Below are 23343 nucleotides of genomic sequence, written 5' to 3' on the forward strand. Positions count from 1 at the left end.
TTCCGGTTTAGCTGAGGTCACTTCCGGTTTATTTGGGGTCATTTCCGGTCTAAAAAGGTCACTTAAGGTTCATTTGGGGTCACTTCCGGTTTGATTTGGGGTCACTTCCGGTTTACCTGAGGTCACTTCCGGTCTATTTGGGGTCACTTCCGGTCTATTTGGGGTCACTTCCGGTTTATTTGGGTCACTTCCGGTTTAATTTGGGTCACTTCCGGTTCGTCTGAGGTCACTTCCGGTTTATTAGGGGGTCATTTCCGGTCTAAAAAGGTCACTTCCGGTACATTTGGGGTCACTTCCGGTTTGATTTGGGGTCACTTCCGGTTTACCTGAGGTCACTTCCGGTCTATTTGGGGTCACTTTCGGTTTGATTTGGGGCACTTCCGGTTCATTGTGGGTTCATTGGTGGCACTTCAGGGTCATCCAAGATGGCCGCCACACTGGAATTGGGGGTCAAGGGTTGAATTGTGTAAGCATAGTGGAAGTGGGGGTGAATGGGAGTGAATGTGGGAAGAATAAGGTGAATTAAGTGAATAAATTTGGAATGGGTTGAATCGGTTGAAAAATGTAGAAATGAGAAGGGAAAAAGGAATTGGGTGTGAATTTCAAAATAAAAGATGTGAAGTTTTTGGTAAGTGGGAAGTTGTGGAATAGGTAGAAAAATGATGAACAGTTGAAAGTTGGAATGGGTTGAATCGGTTGAAAAATGTAGAAATGAGAAGGGAAAAAGGAATTGGGTGGGAATTTCAAAATAAAAGATGTGAAGTTTTTGGGACGTGGGAAGTTGTGGAATAGGTAGAAAAATGATGAACAGTTGAAAGTTGGAATGGGTTGAATCGGTTGAAAAATGTAGAAATGAGAAGGAGAAAAGGAAATATTGGAGAATTGGGTGTGAATTTCAAAATAAAAGATGTGAAGGTTTTGGTAAGTGGGAAGTTGTGGAATAGGTAGAAAAATGATGAACAGTTGAAAGTTGGAATGGGTTGAATCGGTTGAAAAATGTAGAAATGAGAAGGGAAAAGGAATTGGGTGTGAATTTCAAAATAAAAGATGTGAAGCTTTTGGTAAGTGGGAAGTTGTGGAATCAGTAGAAAAATAATGAACAGTTGAAAGTTGGAATGGGTTGAATCGGTTGAAAAATGTAGAAATTAGAGTAGAAAAACGAAATTTTAGAGAATTTTGGTTGAATTTCAAAATAAAAGATGTGAAGTTTTTGGTAAGTGGGACGTTGTGGAATAGGTAGGCAAAAGATGAACAGTTGAAAGTTGGAACGAGTTGAATCGGTTGAAAAATGTAGAAGTTAGAGGTGAAAAACGAAATTTTGTGAAAATTTGTCGGAATTTTTAACGTGAAAACGAGAAATTTTCGAATTTGGGAATTTTGGGAATGTCGAGAATCCTTCCGAATGTGATTAGAATGTGCTGAATGATGTGAATTTCAAATTGGAACGACGTAAATGTGAAATGTCGAATGTGCCATTGAGAATGAATGGGGAAAAATTTGTCGGAATTTGGGGAATTTTGCGGAAACGGAAAATTTTCGGAACGAGAAAAATGGAAGCGCTCATCGCGTGAATATTTGGAATACGTGAAAAGTGGAATGGAGTGAATCGGATGAATTATGCGGAAGATGAAACTGGACAAAAAAGTGTGGAGAATAAAAGAGAATAATAATAATAACTAGAATTTTGCAATTTCTGGAGAAATTGCGTGTGAAGGCGAAATGTATGAATAACTTTTTCGGGGAATGCTGCCGAACGATGTTGAAACGTGTTGAATTACTTGAGAAATGTAGAATATTTGGAGAATTTGTGGTGAATTTCAAAATTGAAAGTTTGGAATATTTGGTAAGTGGGAAGTTGTGGAATTGGTAGGCAAAAGATGAACAGCTGAAAGTTGGAATGGGTTGAATCGGTTGAAAAATGTAGAAATTAGAGTAGAAAAACGAAATTTTGGAGAATTTGGTTGAATTTCGAATTTGGAATTTTTGGTAAGTGGGAAGTTGTAGAATAGGTAGATGTACAGTTGAAAGTTGGAACGGGTTGAATCAGTTAAAAAATGTAGAAGTTAGAGCAAATGTTGAATCCCCATAGAGAATGAATGGGTAAATAAAAAAAAGCAATTGCGCCAAAATCTTTCTAAATTTTGAACAAAACAAAAAAAACGGCCTCAGGAGGTTCACTTTTGGGGTAAAAATGTTGAAACGGGTTAAATCAGACAAAAAAAGAAAAAGTTAGCGCAAATGTAGCTATTTGGGCCACTCAGTGTTAAAATAAGGTCACTTCCGGTTTGATTCGGGTCACTTCCGGTCTAGTTTGGGTCACTTCCGGTTTATTTGGGTCACTTCCGGTTTAAAACAGGTCACTTCCGGTTTAGCTGAGGTCACTTCCGGTTTATTTGGGGTCATTTCCGGTCTAAAAAGGTCACTTCCGGTTGATTTGGGGTCACTTCCGGTTTGATTTGGGGTCACTTCCGGTTTACCAGAGGTCACTTCCGGTCTATTTGGGGTCACTTCCGGTTTATTTGGGTCACTTCCGGTTTAATTTGGGTCACTTCCGGTTCGTCTGAGGTCACTTCCGGTTTATTAGGGGTCATTTCCGGTCTAAAAAGGTCACTTCCGGTACATTTGGGGTCACTTCCGGTTTGATTTTGGGTCACTTCCGGTTTACCTGAGGTCACTTCCGGTCTATTTGGGGACACTTTCGGTTTGATTTGGGGCACTTCCGGTTCATTCTGGGTTCATTGGTGGCACTTCTGGGTCATCCAAGATGGCCGCCACACTGGAATTGGGGGTCAAGGGTTGAATTGTGTAAGCATAGTGGAAGTGGGGGTGATTGGGAGTGAATGTGGTAAGCATAAGATGAATAAAGGGAATAAATGTGGAATGGGTTGAATCGGTCGAAAAATGTAGAAATTAGAGTGGAAAAACGAAATTTTGGAGAATTTGGTTGAATTTCAAATGTGAAAGTTCGGAATTTTTGGTAAGTGGGAAGTTGTGGAATAGGTAGGCAAAAGATGAACAGTTGAAAGTTGGAATGGGTTGAATCGGTTGAAAAATGTAGAAATTAGAGTGGAAAAACTGAATTTTGGAGAATTTTGGTTGAATTTCAAATTTGAAAATTTGGAATTTTTGGTAAGTGGGAAGTTGTGGAATAGGTAGGCAAAAGATGAACAGTTGAAAGTTGGAATGGGTTGAATCGGTTGAAAAATGTAGAAGTTAGAGGTGAAAAACGAAATTTTGTGAAATGTCGAATGTGCCATTAAGAATGGATGGGGAAAAATTTGTCGGAATTTTGGGAATTTTGCGGAATCGGAAAATTTTCGGAACGAGAAAAATGGAAGCGCTCATCGCGTGAATATTTGGAATACGTGGAAAGTGGAATGGAGTGAATCGGATGAATTATGTGGAAGATGAAAGTGGACAAAAAAGTGTGGAGAATAAAAGAGAATAATAATAATAATAATAATAGAGAATGGTGTAGAATAACATATGTGTGAAGGCCTTCGCCTTCACACAATAATAATAATAGAGAATGGTGTAGAATAACATATGTGTGAAGGCCTTCGCCTTCACACAATAACTAGAATTGCAATTTCGGAAGAAATTGCGTGTGAAGGCGAAGGCAGATGTTAAGTTACAAACGTTAAGCGTTAAAAATGATGAGCGGGAAGAATACAAAGGGAAAATAGATAATTGTGAAATAAATGGGAAAATGTTACAAATACATGTTACAAAAAGGTACAAATGATAAGCGTTAAAAATGAAACGTTACAAATGTTACAAAAAAGGTACAAATGATAAGCGTTGAAAATCATAAGGGGGAAGAATAAAGAGTAAAATAATTTATGACTCCCAATGTGGGAATCGAACCCACTACAGGAAACTGGCTCGGGCTGACATTTCCATTGTGTTTCCGACTGAGCTAATGAGGATCCTTCCTTCTTGCTGGTTGAATTTGGTTAATGTAATGAATGTGTTTGTTGAATGCGAATGCGTAATCAAAGTGGTGGAAATTGCTTAATGTAATGAATGTTGAATGCGAATGACAAAAGTTACAAATGATAAGCGTTGAAAATGATAAGCGGGAAGAATAAAGAGTAAAATAATTAATGACGCCCAATGTGGGAATCGAACCCACTACAGGAAACTGGCTCGGGTTGACATTGCCATTAAGAATGAATGGGGAAATAAAAGGCACAAATTTGCTAATTACTTAAAAACGGTAAATGTTATGAACGCGAAAAATACTGGCAAGCGTGCCATGAATTTTTGGAACGTGTGAAAGGTTGAACGAGGTGAATCGGTTGAAGCATATGGGAGTAGTTAGATGTCAAAAAAGTGGGAGGAATAAGTTGTTTAATAATAAAGTACAATATCAATGTGTGAAGGCCTTCGCCTTCACACAATAATAGAGAATGGTGTAGAATAACATATGTGTGAAGGCCTTCGCCTTCACACAATAAAGTTAATGGAGTAGAATAACATAAGTGTGAAGGCCTTCGCCTTCACACAATAACTAGAATTTGCAATTCCTGAAGGAATTGCGTGTGAAGGTGAAGAAGTTGAATAAATATTGAAGGAATGTTGCAGAATGATGTTGAAACGAGTTGAATCGGTTGAAAAATGTAGAAATGAGAAGGGAAAAAGGAACTGGGTGTGAATTTCAAAATAAAAGATTGAAGTTTTTGTTAAGTTGTGGAATAGGTAAAGAAATGATGAACAGTTGAAAGTTGAAATGGGTTGAATCGGTTGAAAAATGTAGAAATGAGAAGGGAAAAAGGAAGTGGGTGTGAATTTCAAAATAAAAGATGTGAAGTTTTTGGTAAGTGGGAAGTTGTGGAATAGGTAGAAAAATGATGAACAGTTGAAAGTTGGAATGGGTTGAATCGGTTGAAAAATGTAGAAATGAGAAGGGAAAAAGGAATTGGGTGTGAATTTCAAAATAAAAGATGTGAAGTTTTTGGTAAGTGGGAAGTTGTGGAATAGGTAGAAAAATGATGAATAGTTGAAAGTTGGAATGGGTTGAATCGGTTGAAAAATGTAGAAATGAGAAGGGAAAAAGGAATTGGGTGTGAATTTCAAAATAAAAGAAGTGAAGTATTTGGTAAGTGGGAAGTTGTTGAATAGGTAGAAAAATGATGAACAGTTGAAAGTTGGAATGGGTTGAATCGGTTGAAAAATGTAGAAATTAGAGTAGAAAAAAGGAAATTTTAGAGAATTTTGGTTGAATTTCAAAATAAAAGATGTGAAGTTTTTGGTAAGTGGGAAGTTGTGGAATAGGTAGAGAAAAGATGAACAGTTGAAAGTTGGAATGGGTTGAATCGGTTGAAAAATGTAGAAATTAGAGTAGAAAAAAGGAAATTTTAGAGAATTTTGGTTGAATTTCAAAATAAAAGATGTGAAGTTTTTGGTAAGTGGGAAGTTGTGGAATAGGTAGAGAAAAGATGAACAGTTGAAAGTTGGAATGGGTTGAATCGGTTGAAAAATGTAGAAATGAGAAGGGAAAAGGGAAAAAGGAATTGGGTGTGAATTTCAAAATAAAAGATGAAAACGTGAAAATGTTGAATTTGGCAAGTTTGGGAATGTCCCCAATGTGATTTGAATGTGTTGAATTATGTGAATATCAAACTGGAACAACGTAAATGTGAAATGTTGAATCTGCCATTAAGAATGAATGGGGCAAAAATCGCCATAAATTTGTGAATTATGCGAAAACGGAAAATTTTTGGAACGAGAAAAATGTGAGCACACTTGCCATGAATATTTGGAATAAGTGAAAAGTGGAATGGAGTGAATCGGTTGAAGTATGTGGAAGTAGTTAAGCGCCAAAAAAGTGAGCGGAATAAGTTGTATAATAATAAAGTACAGGAATAACAATAGTGTGAAGGTCTTCACCTTCACACTAATAATAGAGAATGGTGTAGAACAGGGGTCACCAAACTACGGCCCGCCAACCCTGAATAAATTGTATTATTAAACTTTTTTTTTTTTTTTGCTCATTTTGCCTGCAATGACTGCGTTTCCCCAGTAGATGGGGAAGCGCTCGCCTGCGCATTTACTACCGGAAGCCGTGTCAGAAAGCTCGGTGCACACTCACAAGTGCGTGTACGGACATGGCGCACTCGCGCTCTATTTGTATCAGTCCCGAATTTAGAGCGTGGGCTGTGACGACAGCATTCTTGTAATTTGCGCGCTGAGCTTTCAGATGCAGTTTTGCGCTAAAGCCACCCACAAACCTTCCCCTGGAATCCTTCCGTTAAAATGTCGCCCAAGTAAAGCAGTGCCGAGCGTTTAAAAGAGTTGCCAATTTGGCTCGACGTACGCGACGTGACGTTCAGCCACATGAACGTCAACATCTACCCGTCACAGATCGAGGTAAACGGACCAACACCTCGGATCTCGCCTAAGAATTGCCACAACAAATTTTACTCCAGACTATGACGCACTATCAAACTTTAACAAAAATGACAGCAGTGTCTACAAGCCTACTGGAACCTACAAAAGGATTATAAGGAAGGAACACAAGAACTTTAAGAGACTGCTCATATGTGTCAGAGAGGTTCTGCTCTGACAACTGAGCTGAACTTTTATCTGTTAAGATTGTGCATGGCACAACAGAAAGTTAATGTTCCATGTTTTTTTTTCTATGAAGAACCCAGAGAGAGTTATTTAGTTATTTATTTCCTGTTTTTTCTGTGAAGAACTCAGAGAGGGTTTAGTTATTATTTATTTCATTAATAGTGTTATTATTTGTTTCCTGACTTTTTTTCTGTAAAGAACCTGGAAAGGGTTATTAAATAACCGTTATTTGGTTATGTGTGGCTTTCTGGAAAACAATAATTTTTTTAAGCTCCCCTACGATCGTCACACTTTTTCTGTTACAAACTGCCACCGGCCCGCCATCAGAGAAGGGAAAGGTTATGTGGCCCTCACAGGAAAAAGTTTGGGGACCCCTGGTGTAGAATAACATATGTGTGAAGGCCTTCGCCTTCACACAATTACTTGTTTAACTTTTATTTAAGGTTTTAGCAACATCAAAGGCCACTATTCTATAACAAGGCCTATACAGTCACATGAACACCTAATTGAGTCTTGGAAATATGAACTTCTGCTCCTTTCTGGCCGTACCACCAAGTTTTGTGGTGTGGTGTGAACACATACCGTAAATTCCGGACGATAAGCCGTGACTTTTTTCCAAAATTTTGAACCCTGCGGCTTATAGTCAGGTGCGGCTTATATAAGGATTTTTTCGTGGTTTTTGTGATGACTTGATCACTTCGAGATTCAAGATTTAAGAGTTTTTTATTCGCCATGTTTGAGCGTGCCAAACAAGGAATTTTACATTTAGGTGACTAACAACACTCAGGACATGTGAAAAATGGCAAAAAAAATAAAAAATAGATTTCACTTTTATACACTGCGGTATCTTGAAGAAAAAAACAACAAAAATACTATTTTGAAACACTACTATGGCTGCTGCTTATTCTGGCTGTGTTGCTTATGACTAGGGGTGTAAATCGCGGGTTTTGTCACGATACGATATCATAACGATACAAAGACGCACGATAAGATATTTGCCGATATCTTAAAGCCTGCTGTGATTCATTCATGATACATCACGATATAGTGCTCTACGATCGATATAGAACAATATCCTGATTTACAACAATTCATACGCAAAATCAACAAGGTACTGCAAACTCTTTATTTAGGAAATTACAAAGTGCTTCCAAACGAATGACTTGAAGCCCAAAGGCGAGCGAATTTCCTCGTCTTCTTGGACACTAGCCATAGCATCAGCCCAGGAGCCGCGTAGTTGTCGGCTCCCCTTTCACGTGCCTGCTCTGCTCACAACACAACACAACACAACACGCCGCGCACTGCTCCCGGAAAGAGGAAGCAAGCAACAATGAACTGGATTTCAAAATAAAGTCGCGTCTAATGTCCGAGGTCAAAAACGGGCGATATAGATCGATGTTTACGTTTAGCATCGATGCCAACAAATCGTAGCGCGATTAATCGATGTGTATCGATAAATCGTTACACCCCTACTTGTGACTATTATGAGCTTTAGTAGGAATGCACGCTAGGTGACCTGCGTCAAAGGGCTCTAAACCCTTTCTCTTACTCTGCCATGTGACTCAGAGATTACACAAAGCAGTGGCGCTGTTTGGACCATCTGCATTGTATTAAAACCCAATCAATCAGCATTTAAATTAAATTCTTCTGACATTTTGCTCATCAAAAACGAGTTGTAATGAACGTGAACTTTTAATGCATTTTATTCAGAAGGTTACTTTGAACCCCGAGGCTTAAATGGCGGCGCGGAGTATTTATGGATTTTTACGGCCTCCAGGGGGCGCTCTTGCAGGAAGCAAGTCGCTCTTGCTTCTTATTCTTCTTCTTATTCTTATTACCGTTTTTTTCCGTGTATAATGCGCCCCCATGTATAATACGCACCCTAAAAATGGCATGTTGATGCTGGAAAAAATCCTGTACCCATGTATAATACGCACCCAGTTTTTATGAATTTTTTTTAAATGTTTTTCTTTTTTTTTTTAAGTCCCAATGATCGTCACACACGCAGGGAGGCAATGGGTCCCATTTTTATAGTCTTTGGTATGGTCTTAATTAGGCTGGATGTAATTTTTTTTGTTGGCGTTGATTTCTCCGACTGCCCGTAAAGGCACCACCGCGCTCAGTGCGGACATGTGAAAAAGGCGTGCGGACGTGAAAAAGGCGGCTCTGTATGGGAGAGACGTTGAAGAAGAATAAAAACACCCTTGGAAACCAAAACTTGCCCCTCGTCGTGACTCGGAGCCGCAACAAATGTTTCGGATTTGTGTAGGGTACATTGTGACAGCAAACGAGCAGGTGATCGAGCAAGCGTCTGATACGAGAGCATTGCGGTCGTATGGAGCGTGTTTAAAGTGAACAGCAGAGACGAAAGGAACAGGGCAAAGTGTTGTAATACGCATTTTGTTATTTGCTGATTGAAACTGCTAATTAAACTGTGAATTAAAACTAATAGGAAGAAAACAACTCTCGCTCTTTATATAGCTGACGTGTCTTGCGCATCCGTTCTGCGCATGGGATCCATAGTGCGCATGCGCAGTCATACTGCCTCCGTATGACGTCCGGTCCGCGATGGAGATTAAAAAACAAACAATATTTGACAATAACACACCATCAAGGATTGCACCATCGCATCAAACGATGTGTCGTCAATTATGAATTTTACTGACTAAGTGTGTTGGCCAGGATGGCTGAATGCGATGCGCTATTGACAACAAACAAGAAGAAAGGTGATTTCAAGTTTGATTTCGAGGGAGATTTGTCATGTCTCGTCCCCAGTTTTGCTATGTGTCTAGGTTGCCATAGTTTCTGTTCGCGTCGCCCCTCTCTTCCTGTGTCACCTCAATCGATGTAACGTGTTTTGTATTTAAGTCCTGTCTGCCCCTCGCTCACCGTCGGATCATTGCATGTGTTACTGTCATGATGTCTGTTTGGTTTCTGTTCCTGTCTTTGGTAATGTCACCCTGTCCTTTTGTTCCACGTCTTTGTCGGTCAGTCCTGTTGTTGGTTTTGTTGTACCATGATTTTCTTAAAAAAAAAAAAATTGTACCCATGTATAATGCGCACCCCAGATTTTAGGACAATAAACTAGTTAAATTTCGCGCATTATACACGGAAAAAAACGGTATTTCTTCTTTGTTTGTCAGCGAGACAGACGAAGAAGAAATAATAAGAAATAATGCGCCGAAGAAGACGTGCTAGTTTGTGTTTTGAACATTTCGCGCATCACGCACACACCCTCATGGAAAACACACGAAGAAATGCATTTGATGCAGCTTTTAAGTTAAAAGCAGTCAATTTGGCTGTCAAATAGGGAAATAGAGCTTAAATGACGGCGCGGCGTATTAATGGATTTTTACGGCCTCCGGGGCGCTCTAGCAGGAAGCAAGAGCGAGACAGATGAAGAAGAGATAATGCGCCGAAGAAGACGTGCTAGTTTGTCAAGACGGTTGCGTCACCCTTTTCTCTATTTCGTGGTCCCGTCTACTCTTTAGCTATACGTGTCGCTCGCTAGTTTAATGTAATTTAGCGCTTCGTGCATGAATAAAATTACCATGAACAGACCCTCATCACACTCGAAGAAATGCATAAAAGCGACGACGAAAGAGAGACTGAGAAAGTGTGAGGCGAAGGATATCTAACGCTATTCCAATCGGACGCTGAAGAGGAAGGCTTCAATGGTTTCACCATTGCACAGGAGGAAGATGAAGACGATGAAGCTCTTTTTTTTACTTTTACTGGTATGTTTTTTAACGAGCCCTGTTGGTGCTGTACTACCGTGTTGCTGCTGTGTTACCGCCGCGTTTCAGTGACTTTCACCGGGTATGTTTTTTTTAATCCAGCCCTATTAGTCTTGTGTTACTTCCGTGTTGCTGCGGTATTACTGCCGCGGCACGAGCAGTGTTTGGAAAGAAATGTTAAGGTATGTTATTAAAACTTTAACTTAGCTTTCTGTGTCCAGTCTTTGTTAATAACTCGCGTTGGAAAGAAATGTAAAGGTATGTTATTAAAACTTTAAAAAAGCTTTCTGTGTCCAGTCTTTCTTTGTTAATAACTCGTGTGCACACTTCCGTGTTGCTGCGGTACTACTGCTGCGTCACAGGCAATGTTTAGAAAGACATGTTAAAGTATGTTATTAAAACTTTAAAAAGGCTTTCTGTGAACGGTCTTTCTTTGTAAAAAAACGTGTGTGCACGTGCGGCTTATAGTCCGGTGCGGCTTATATAAGACAAAAAACTAAAATATCCCCCAATTTTAGCTGGTGCGGCTTATAGTCCGGTGCGGCTAATAGTACGGAATTCACGGTAGGCTACTCAGAACAAAATGTTGGATGGGTGGGTGGGGTTTGGATGGATGGATGGATGGATGGATATAACTTCTGTAAAGTGCGTGTGCCATTTGTTTCCATAGTCACAAATAGAAAATAATGGAAAGTGGTCCATGATGTCACTTAAAATACCACTAGTTAGTTCTGTATCTAGTACATTTGTGACAATGTTGACTATTAGAGTGGCACTGCTCTCTGGTATTCTTGTAGGTTTGGTAATCAATGGGCAGAAACCAAATGAGTACATTAAATTCACAAAGTCGTCGGTTACAGCATGACCTTAGTAGGTAAATACTGAAGTCTCCACATAGGAATACTTCCTTTTGTTTTGATTTTGCAAGCATTTCGTTAACATGTTCATTCAACACCTCCATATTGGCACCTGGGCATATTTAGAGCCAAGATATAGTTTTTTTTGCCTTCGTCCCGGCCTGATTTCGACTGTTAGACATTCACAAACATTTTCGCCATTGACTAATGTTTCAAACCAAATATTGTTTTCAATTTAGAGTGCGACTCCACCACCCGTTTTGTTGCTTCTGCATTTGTGGACTGATTTATATCCTTCAAGGTGGAAGTTCGTTGTCTCTGTAGTTTCCTTGGTCCACGTTTCCAATGATGTTAAAAGGCTTGTCAAATGTCTGAAGATAGTCCTGGACTTTTTTGGCATGTAAACTACTGTTGAAGTGGATTATGGACCATTTACTTTCCACATTTATGTAGTTGTTGAATTGACCTTCCGAGTTGTATGCACAATTTTCCAATCCATTTCCGTAATAGTGAAAGTCTGGGTTAATAGCTTCCTTTGGATCATTTGCCGTTGGATGAATTTTTATTTCCAATTTAATTTTATCAGGCAGCACGGTGTGGCACTGGTTCGGAGGGTGAGATTCCACCTCCGGCCCTCCCTATGTGGAGTTTGCATGTTCACTCGTGCCTGCGTGGGTTTTCTCCGGGTCCTCCGGTTTCCTCCCACATCCCAAAAACATGCTTGGCAATGATGAGAGGTTTAGCAGATTATTATACCTTAATAGGTAGCTGTCTAGCTTCTGCAAAAATCTGGGACTGCAGTTTGTAGCTAATTGTTCCTCTTTCTGGGGCTGCCTTAACCTGCTGAAGATGGACGGCCTTCACCCTAACCAGGAAGGCACCATCACCCTTTCGAGACATAGTTTACAGTTCGAGGCATTCATGAGGTGACTATGCATTTGCCAAACCGCAGGTTGCCATCAGTCATATTTCAATGTCACAAAATAATGAGAAATTGTGTTTTCAGTCACTAAAAGGAGACACACACACACACAAATCCTATTTTCATGTCCCTTGTGAAATCTGTGGCTGCACTATACCTGTTTGGCAGAAGAGACTATGCTGGCTATATCCTGAATGCGGTTGTCTAGGAAGTTCCAAGTGTCCTGGAAGTCTGGGGAGGAGTCCTGAAGCATCACAAGCTCAGTGGTGTTATAGATGCCAGTCAGTGCTGCTCTTTTAGTGTACCAATTCATCTATACAAATGGAAATGAGAGACAAGTTAAATGGAACCGTGTATATTATTGACATTCATCTTCCGAACTGGGTCGCGAGCGTGGAGCCTATTCCAAGAGCGGTAGGAGGGGTACACCGTGAATTGGTTGCCAGGCAATCCCAGGTCACACACAAACAAACAAACAAAACACAAACAAACAAACAAATGTCCACAGTCACGGACAATTTGGAATGGTAAATCGGCCTACCATTTACGTTTTTGGGATGTGGGAGAAAACATGCAAATTCCAAATTGTACGTTTTTTGTGTGTCAATAAATGTATATGAAACCATTTAAGTACATATTTTATTATTAGAACAATAATTGTTTCAAACATGTAAATAATACATTAATAGTATAAATGACAGAAAATTTTGTATAAATATTGAAAATATAAATATTATACGTGTGTGCGTGTAACATGTTAACAAGAAGTACTGGGCAGGCTAACGAGTTAGTGGAAAGATGCTAATTCGCGATCGTGCTAACACGCGAAAACGATCTGCTAAAGTAATTTAAACAAACATTTGGAGCAGTACTACATTGTCGTAAAGGTTAGACACATGTAATCGTTCAGTGAAATTTGCTGACGACACGACTCTGATGGGTCTCATCACCAAGGGCGACGAGACTCAATACAGGTCGGAGGTCGACCTTCTGACCACATGGTGCAGGGACAACAACCTCCTGCTGAACGTCAGCAAGACCAAGGAGATTGTTGTTGACTTCCGGAAGGGTCATACCCAACACCTGCCACTGACCATCGACGGTGCTGTAGTGGAGAGAGTGAGCAGCACCAGATTCCTGGGGGTGCACATCAGTGAAGACCTCTCCTGGACCACCAACACTGCATCACTGGCAAAGAAAGCTCAGCACCGCCTGTACTTCCTGCGGAAACTCAGGCGAGTAAGTGCTCCACCAGCCATCATGAACACATTCTACCGTGGCACCATTGAGAGCGTCCTCTCCAGTTGTATCGCTGTGTGGGGTGGAAGCTGCACTGAATACAACATGAAGGCCCTGCAGCGCATAGTGAACACAGCTGGTAGGATTATTGGTGCTTCACTCCCCTCCCTGAAGGACATTTACACCTCCCATCTCACACACAAGGTGACCACGATTGTGAGTGATGTGAGTCACCCCGCTCACACTCTGTTTGATCTACTGCCCTCTGGGAAGAGGTACAGAAGCTTGCGCTCCAGCACTAGCAGACTCACCAACAGCTTCATACTCCAGGCTGTTAGGATCCTGAACTCTCCGCCCCCTCGGCTGCATAACGTCCTGGCTTTTTGGGCCATGTTGGCTGCCTTGCATTTCTCCTGTATTTTTGCGCTATATTCTGACTGTCTGCTGTATGCACCATTGCTCCATTTCAACCCTGTTGCTCTTATTTATGTATTTATTATTTATTCATTGCTCTTATTTATTCACTGTATGTGCCTTCTTGTTTTTACTTTCTGTATTGTTTACTTGACTGTTTTGTTTGTCCGTAGAATAATATAATATAAATATAATAATATAATATAATATAATATAATATAATATAATATAATATAATATAATATAATATAATATAATATAATATAATATAATATAATATAATATATAATATAATATACCGTAATTTCCGGACTATAAATCGCGTTTTTTTTCATAGTTTGGGTGGGGGGGGCGCCTTATACTCAGGAGCGACTTATATATGTTTTTACTTGATCATTAACACATCACTTACTTATAGTTGACCACTTCACATGTTATTTTTAGTATAGTTGATCACTTCACATGCTTTGATATCTTTATCTTGAACATATTCAAAACATGAAAAATAGACAGAAAAAAACAAATAAAGTAATTAACACTTTAAAGCGCCATATGCTCTGGACATGTCCTCTGTCACCAGGATGACATAAAGGACGAGAAATTTGATCGATGGATTTAATGATTTGGAGTGACACAAATGGTTTGATAATATTGTTGTTTATGTGATAGTTATTTAAAATATACCGTTTTTTTTCGTGTATAATGCGCAAAATTTAACTTATTTATTGTCCTAAAATCTGGGGTGCGCATTATACATGGGTACAAAAAATTTTTAAATTTTTTTTTTTTTAATTATTTATTGTATTTTATTTTTTTAAGAAAGTCATGGTACAACAAAACACACAACAGGACTGACCGACAAAGACGTGGAACAAAAAGACAGGGTGACATTACCAAAGACAGGAACAGAAACCAAACAGACATCATGACAGTAACACATGCAATGATCCGACGGTGAGCGAGGGGCAGACAGGACTTAAATACAAAACACGTTACATCGATTGAGGTGACACAGGAAGAGAGGGGCGACGCGAACAGAAACTATGGCAACCTAGACACATAGCAAAACTGGGGACGAGACAAGACAAATCTCCCTCGAAATAAAACTTGAAATCACCTTTCTTCTTGTTTGTTGTCAATCGCGCATCGCATTCAGCCATCCTGCCCAACACACTTACTCAGTAAAATTCATAATTGACGACACATCGTTTGATGCGATGGTGCAATCCTTGATGGTGTGTTATTGTCAAATATTGTTTGTTTTTTAATCTCCATCGCGGACCGGACGTCATACGGAGGCCGCCATTACAGATGCGCAGAACGGATGCGCAAGACACGTCAGCTATATAAAGAGCGAGAGTTGTTTTCTTCCTATTAGTTTCAATTCACAGTTTAATTAGCAGTTTCAATCAGCAAATAACAAAATGCGTATTACAGGTAATATTTTATTTCACAACACTTTGCCTTGTTCCTTTCGTCTCTGCTGTTCACTTCAAACACGCTCCATACGACCACAATGCTCTCGTATCAGACGCTTGCTCGATCACCTGCTCGTTTGCTGTCTGTCACAATGTACCCTCCACAAATCCGAAACATTTGTTGCGGCTCCGAGTCACGACGAGGGGCAAGTTTTGGTTTCCAAGGGTGTTTTTATTCCTCTTCAAAGTCTCTCCGATACAGAGCCGCCTTTTTCACGTCCGCACGCCTTTTTCACATGTGCGCACGGAGCGCGGTGGTGCGTTTACGGGCAGTCGGAGAAATCAACGCCAACAAAAAAAATTACATCCAGCCTAGTTAAGACCATACCAAAGACTATAAAAATGGGACCCATTGCCTCCCTGCGTGTGTGACGATCATTGGGACTTAAAAAAAATAAAATAAAATAAATTAAAAAAAAAAAAATTAAAAAATTGGGTGCGTATTATACATGGGTACAGGATTTTTTCCAGCATCAACATGCCATTTTTAGGGTGCGTATTATACATGGGGGTGCATTATACACGGAAAAAAACGGTAGTTTATATACAGTGCCTTGCGAAAGTATTCGGCCCCCTTGAACCTTTCAACATTTCAGGCTTCAAACATAAAGATACAAAAGTTTAATTTTTTGTCAAGAATCAACAACAGGTGGGACACAAACGTGAAGTGGAACAAAATTTATTGGATAATTTAAACTTTTTTAACAAATAAAAAACTGAAAAGTGGGGCGTGCAATATTATTCGGTCCCTTGCGCTAATACTTTGTAGCCCCACCTTTTGCTGCAATTACAGCTGCAAGTCGCTTGGGGTATGTCTCTACCAGTTTTGCACATCGAGAGACTGGAATTCTTGCCCATTCTTCTGTTAGAAAAATGTATATATATGTTATCATGCGTTCTCTAATCAATGCTTTACCGCAATATTACTGCAATATATGCTTGCTGTTTGGCCTTGTTGTTTTTATGATGTACCACAGAAGAGAAAAGTTACAGCTGGGTCAGGAGAGAGGTTACAGCTGGGTCAGACAGGACGCAGCTGACAACTCAGCAAAAAGAAGACATCTACCGAGACAGTTCTATTCTAACAAAGACCACTTTGTTAAACAACATGCCTCATTGCTGTCTTCCACCCCAGATGAAGCTACAAGTGACCATCATTGTCAGGGTTTTCCAAACTATCTTGATCGTAAGATTATGTTGGTGCGTATCCAGTAATAAATAACATAGCTTGTCACATCCTACACAATGTCGTAAAACAGCCCTTGCTATGTTTTGACAAGAGGTCAAGGGCTTTCTCTTCTCAACTCAAAACTCCTTTTCCCACATGTTCTTATCAGCCTAACACCTTGTGATTTTTTGCTTACGAGGCAAAGCCCACGTGCTTTCCCCCTTCCTTTAGGGGCTTTTGTCTCACGATTGTGTTTAGGGCAAATCCAAATAAAAAGAGCGGGAGTGCATACAGATATTTAGTGTAGTGAGATTGTTGTAAGCTATCTGTACTGCACTCCTCCTGAGAAAAGACTTAATATTCTGTCTCACTTGTGGTTTGTTTGCTGTTGCTCTTCTCTTAATAGTTATTCAGTCAGTGAATTAAACCTGACATCTTCTTTGCAAAACAGCTCGGGCTCAGTGAGGTTGGATGGAGAGCATTTGTGAACAGCAGTCTTCAGCTCTTTCCACAGATTCTCGATTGGATTCAGGTCTGGACTTTGACTTGGCCATTCTAACACCTGGATACGTCTATTTGTGAACCATTCCATTGTAGATTTGGCTTTATGTTTTGGATCATTGTCCTGTTGGAAGATAAATCTCCGTCCCAGTCTCAGGTCTTTTGCAGACTCCAACAGGTTTTCTTCCAGAATGGTCCTGTATTTGGCTCAATCCATCTTCCCATCAATTTTAGCCATCTTCCCTGTCCCTGCTGAAGAAAAGCAGCCCCAAACCATGATGCTGCCACCACCATGTTTGACAGTGGGGATGGTGTCAAAGTCAAAGTCAAAGTCAGCTTTATTGTCAATCTCTCCACATGTCACAACACACAAAGAGACCGAAATTACGTTTTTCTCTATCCCACGGTGACGAGACACATAACATGATAGACATACAAGTACGCGACACAATACAAAAACAAGAAGGACAAAATTCAAACAATCAATAGTAAGAGTGATGAATAAATACTAAATAAACAGATAACACAATAAATAAGAGGAGCAAAACGGAGCCAGCAAGCATAGCACAAAAGTAAAAAACATCATAAACAAAAAAGCACAAACAATAAATAATAAGAGTAATAATAAATAATCAGATAACACAACAAATAAGAGCCAGTGTGCATACAGACAGTACCGACAGTAAAAGTACAGGACGCTACGCAGAACGGGGAAGCGAGTTCAGGATCCTAACAGCCTGGAGTATGAAGCTGTTTGAGAGTCTGGTGGTGCGGGAGCGCAGGCTTCTGTACCTCTTTCCAGAGGGCAGAAGCTCGAACAAGGAGTGAGCGGGGTGACTCACATCACTCACAATCGTGGTCGCCTTGCGGGTGAGACGGGAGGTGTAAATGTCCTTCAAGGAGGGGAGCGAAGCACCAGCAATCTTACCAGCCGTGTTCACTATGCGCTGCAGGGCCTTCAAGTTGTAGTCAGTGCAGCCGCCACCCCAAACAGCAATACAGCTGGAGAGGACGCTCTCCATGACGGCCGGAGGAGCGCTCGCTCGCCTGAGTTTCCGCAGGAAGTACAGGCGGCGCTGGGCTTTCTTTGCCAGTGATGCGGTGTTGGTGGACCAGGAGAGATCCTCACTGATGTGCACCCCCAGGAACTTGGCGCTGCTCACTCTCTCCACCACAGCACCGTCGATGGTCAGCGGCAGGTGTTGGGTGTGACCCTTCCGGAAGTCCACAACAATCTCCTTGGTCTTGTCGACGTTCAGCAGGAGGTTGTTGTCCCTGCACCACGTGGTCAGAAGGTTAACCTCCAGCCTGTATTTAGTCTCGTCTCCCTTGGTGATGAGACCCACCAGAGTCGTGTCGTCAGCAAACTTCACTATACGGTTGTCGCTGTAGGTTGCAGTGCAGTCATGCGTCAGGAGGGTGAAGAGCAGCGGACTGAGCACGCAGCCTTGGGGGGCCCCCGTGCTCAGCGTGATGCTGGCGGAGATCTTGTCGCCAACACGTACTACCTGTGGCCTCTGACAGAGGAAGTCCAGTAGCCAGTTGCAGAGGTAGGTACTGAGGCCCAGCGCGTCAAGTTTGCTGATGAGGCGTTGTGGCACAATGGTGTTGAAGGCAGAACTGAAGTCCACAAACAGCAATCTCACATACGAGTCCCTCCTCTCCAGGTGGGTGAGGGCCGAGTGGAGGGCAGAGCAGATGGCATCCTCAGAAGACCGTTTGGCTCGGTACGCAAACTGGAAGGGGTCAATGGTGGGGGGGAGAACAGATCGGATGTGCTCCATGACAAGCCGCTCAAAGCACTTCATGATGATGGGCGTAAGTGCCACGGGGCGGTAGTCATTGAAGCAGGACGGAGCGGGCTTCTTCGGCACAGGTACGATGGTGGCAGCTTTGAAGCACGATGGGACGATGGCCTGCTGCAGGGAAGTGTTAAAGATGTCCGTGAAGACATCCGTCAATTCACCAGCGCAGTCCTTCAGCGCCCGACCCGGGATGTTGTCAGGGCCCGCCGCCTTACGGATGTTGATAGCGGCAAGCGCCCTCCTCACGCTGTCGGCGGAGAGGCACAGGGGCAGCTCGTGTGAAGGGGGAGTGGCCTTCAGCGGGCAAGTGCTGTTCTGAGCGTCGAAGCGAGCAAAGAAGCGGTTGAGGTCATTGAGCAGACGGACGTCGCCTTCACAGCTCTGCGGCGCGGGCTTGTAATCCGTGATGGTCTGAATGCCCTGCCAAAGGCTCCGTGCGTCCCTGCTGTCCTTGAAGTGGGCGGCAATTTTGTACGAGAACGCCCTCCTTGCTTCTTTGATGCCCCGGGACAGGCCGGCCCTCGCAGTCCTCAAGCCAGCCTCATCCCCTGCTCTAAAGGCTTTGTCCCTGGCCCTCAGCAGCCTGAAGACAGCCCCTGTCAGCCATGGCTTCCGGTTAGCCCGAGTGACGATGGATTTTGAGAGAGTCACATCATCAATGCACTTCCTGATGTAGGAGGAAACAGAGTCAGTATACTCCTCAATGTCTGTCCGATCGTCGCAAGTGGCAGCCCTCCTAAACATGTCCCAGTCAGTAGAGCCAAAGCAGTCACGCAGTGCATCAGAGGCACCCTCAGGCCACACCCGTACCTGCTTGCGAACCGGCCTGGACGCTCTCACCATTTGTCTGTATGCGGGCAAAAGCATAACAGTGATATGGTCAGAAAGTCCAAGATGGGGGAGGGGGCGGCTTTGAAAGCTCCTTTATGCGAAGAGTAGACCCGGTCCAGGAAGCTGTCGCCACGCGTAGGAAAATTAACATGCTGGTGAAGCCTCGGAAAAACAGACTTCAGGTTAGCATGATTAAAATCCCCAGCGAAGATGGTGAAACCGTCAGGGTGCGCTGTCTCCTGTTCACTGACAGCCTGGTACAGTTCACTAAGAGCCGCGATCCTGTCGCCTTCGATGTTGGAAGGCGGGATGTAAACCGCGACTAGCAGAATCGCGGTAAATTCCCTTGGCAGGTAAAAAGGATGGCACTTAATGATCACGAACTCCGCCAGTGGCGAGCAGTGCTTGCATACCACTACAGAGTCCCGGCACCATGCGTCACGGATGTAGACGCACATTCCACCTCCACGAGATTTCCCCCCTTGTACAATGTCCCGGTCAGGGTAATGAGCTGTGTTGCTTTTACGCCAAACATATCATTTTGCATTGTGGCCAAAAAGTTCGATTTTGGTTTCATCTGACCAGAGCACCTTCTTCCACATGTTTGGTGTGTCTCCCAGGTGGCTTGTGGCAAACTTTAAACGAGACTTTTTATGGATATCTTTGAGAAATGGCTTTCTTCTTGTCACTCTTCAATAAAGGCCAGATTTGTGCAGTGCACGACTGATTGTTGTCCTATGGACAGACTCTCCCACGTCAGCTGTAGTTATCTGCAATTCATCCAGAGTGATCATGGGCCTCTTGGCTGCATCTCTGATCAGTCTTCTCCTTGTTTGAGATGAAAGTTTGGAGGGACGGCTGGGTTTTGGTAGATTTGCAGTGGTCTGATACTCCTTCCATTTCAATATAATTGCTTGCACAGTGCTCCTTGAGATGTATAAAGCTTGGGAAATCTTTTTGTATCCAAATCCGGCTTTAAACTTCACAACAGTATCTCGGACCTGCCTGGTGTGTTCCTTTGATTTCATGATTCTCTATGCGCTTTAAATAGAACGCTGAGACTTTCAAAGAGCAGGTGCATTTATACGGAGACTTGACTACACACACGTGCATTCTAGTTATCATCATCAGTCATTTAGGACAACATTGGATCATTCAAAGATCCTCACTGAACTTCTGGAGTGAGTCTGCTGCACTGAAAGTAAAGGGGCCGAATAATATTGCACGCCTACTTTTCAGTTTTTTATTTGTTAAAAAAGTTTAAATTATCCAATAAATTTTGTTCCACTTCACGATTGTGTCCCACTTGTTGATTCTTGACTGAAGCTCCAAATGTGGCAAAATGTTGAAAGATTCAAGGGGGTCGAATACTTTCGCAAGGCACTGTATATCGTATGGGCCTGTGGAATAATTTGAACTGCGGCGCGGCACACGGCATTGTTGACAAAGGACAATCGATAAAAGATGAGAAATTTGATTGATGGATTTAATGATTTGGAGTGACACAAATGGTTTGATAATATTGTTTATGTGATAGTTATTTAAAATATAGTTTATATATCGTTGTATGAGCCTGTGGAATAATTTGCACTGCGGCGCAGCACACGGCATTGTTGACAAAGGACGATCGATGGATTTAATGAATTGGAGTGACACAGATGGTTTGATAATATTTTTGCTTATATAATAGTTATTTGATATCTAATTTATATATCGTTATATGGGCCTGTGGAATACTTTGAAGTGCAAGCGCCGTCAGCGGCGCGCACCCATTTTTGACAAAGGACGATCGATGGATTTAATGAATTGGGAGTGACACAGATGGTTTTATTAACGTGTTATTTATGTACTGTATTTTCCGCCCTATTAGGCGCACCGGGGTATAAGGCGCACCTTCAATGAACGGCCCATTTTAAAACTTTGTCCATATATAAGGCGCACCGGACTATAAGGCGCATAAAATAGAAGCTTTACTGCAACAAACTGAGGTTGACTAGGGTTGCGGTATGCACCCACTAGCCAATAACCAACGAGCCCTCTGTAAACAATCGCGTTTCTCAAACAATCTCCTATAAAATGATTGGAACTGACTAAAGTTCAATCTACATATTGGTACTACTTACCTATGTTTCCCTTCCATATCGATCCGTAGATTTACTCGAAACATTAACAGAGCAGCCTATTTTGACATGAAATAGCCTCGCGCGTATAGCAGCTATCGTTATAGCATTAACCATCCGCAATTTCCTATGAGCCTCAGCTCGCAATCTCCCATGAGCCTCAGCAAAGTGTAAACAATCGTGTTTCTCAAACGAGCTCCTATAAAATGATCAGAACTGACTAAAGTTCGATCTAACGCATTGGTACTACTTACCTATGTTTCCCTTCCATATCGATCCGTAGATTTACTCGAAACATGAACAGAGCAGCCTATTTTGACATGAAATAGCCTTGCGCGTATAGCAGCTATCGTTATAGCATTAGCCATCCGCAAAAACCCATGACCCTCAGCTCACAATCTCCCATGAGCCTCAGCAAAGTGTAAGCAATCGCGTTTCTCAAACGAGCTCCTATAAAATGATCAGAACTGACTAAAGTTCGATCTAACGCATTGGTACTACTTACCTATGTTTCCCTTCCATATCGATCCGTAGATTTACTCGAAACATGAACAGAGCAGCCTATTTTGACATGAAATAGCCTCGCGTGTATAGCAGCTATCGTTATAGCATTAGCCATCCGCAAAAACCCATGACCCTCAGCTCGCAATCTCCCATGAGCCTCAGCAAAGTGTAAACAATCGCGTTTCTCAAACGAGCTCCTATAAAAGGATCAGAACTGACTAAAGTTCGATCTAACGCATTGGTACTACTTACCTATGTTTCCCTTCCATATCGATCCGTAGATTTACTCGAAACATGAACAGAGCAGCCTATTTTGACATGAAATAGCCTCGCGCGTATAGCAGCTATCGTTATAGCATTAGCCATCCGCAAAAACCCATGACCCTCAGCTCGCATTCTCCCATGAGCCTCAGCAAAGTGTAAACAATCGCGTTTCTCAAACGAGCTCCTATAAAATGATCAGAACTGACTAAAGTTCGATCTAACGCATTGGTACTACTTACCTATGTTTCCCTTCCATATCGATCCGTAGATTTACTCGAAACATTAACGGAGCAGCCTATTTTGACATGAAATAGCCTCGCGGGTACAACAGCTATTCGGTGACGCCCCCTGACTACAGTTACCGTAATGTTGGGAAGCGATGCGACCTTGTAATTTACTAGTCGTACTAAAACGTACTAAAACATTTTGGCAGAGCACTGTTTACAACCAGTATGGATCAACAAATTCATCACTTGATCCATATATAAGGCGCACCGGACTATAAGGCGCACTGTTGACTTTTGATAAAAATTTTGGTTTTTAGGTGCGCCTTTTAGGGCGGAAAATACGGTAATAGTTTTTTTTTAAATAACTGAATGTTACGTCAGGCCCGTTCTCAGCTACTCGTTTGTGTTTGTCACGTTAGCATACCGTATCGTTTAGCCTGTTATTGCTCGTTCATGCCTGTTCTTGGTGTTGAATTTTGTTGAATAAATTGCCCCCCAAAATGCGACTTATACTCCTGAGCGACTCATGGTCCGAAAATTACGGTAATAGTTATTTGATATATAATTTATATATTGTTATATGGGCCTGTGGAATATTTTGAAGTCAAACTGCCGTCAGCGGCGCGCACCCGACCGGTATTGTTGACATAAAGGACAATCGATGGATTTAATGAATTGGACTGACACAGATGGTTTTATA

At 41.8% G+C, this 23343-nt stretch overlaps 1 protein-coding gene across 3 annotated transcripts in view; it reads right to left on the reverse strand.

Annotated features, from left to right (window-relative positions):
- Positions 1 to 23343, reverse strand: part of coq9 (coenzyme Q9 homolog (S. cerevisiae)) — a 71813-nt gene that overhangs the window by 27944 nt on the left and 20526 nt on the right. For 2 of the 3 annotated variants that reach the window (XM_061282511.1, XM_061282510.1), the window contains exon 7: positions 12250 to 12405. The exons of the other annotated variant lie outside the window; for it this stretch is intronic. In XM_061282511.1, the coding sequence (XP_061138495.1) occupies positions 12250 to 12405 (156 nt within the window). The remainder of the gene's footprint in view (positions 1 to 12249; positions 12406 to 23343) is intronic. 3 annotated transcript variants of the gene reach the window in all.

This window comes from Syngnathus typhle, linkage group LG7, assembly GCF_033458585.1.
Source record: "Syngnathus typhle isolate RoL2023-S1 ecotype Sweden linkage group LG7, RoL_Styp_1.0, whole genome shotgun sequence".
Classification (NCBI taxonomy): domain Eukaryota; kingdom Metazoa; phylum Chordata; class Actinopteri; order Syngnathiformes; family Syngnathidae; genus Syngnathus; species Syngnathus typhle.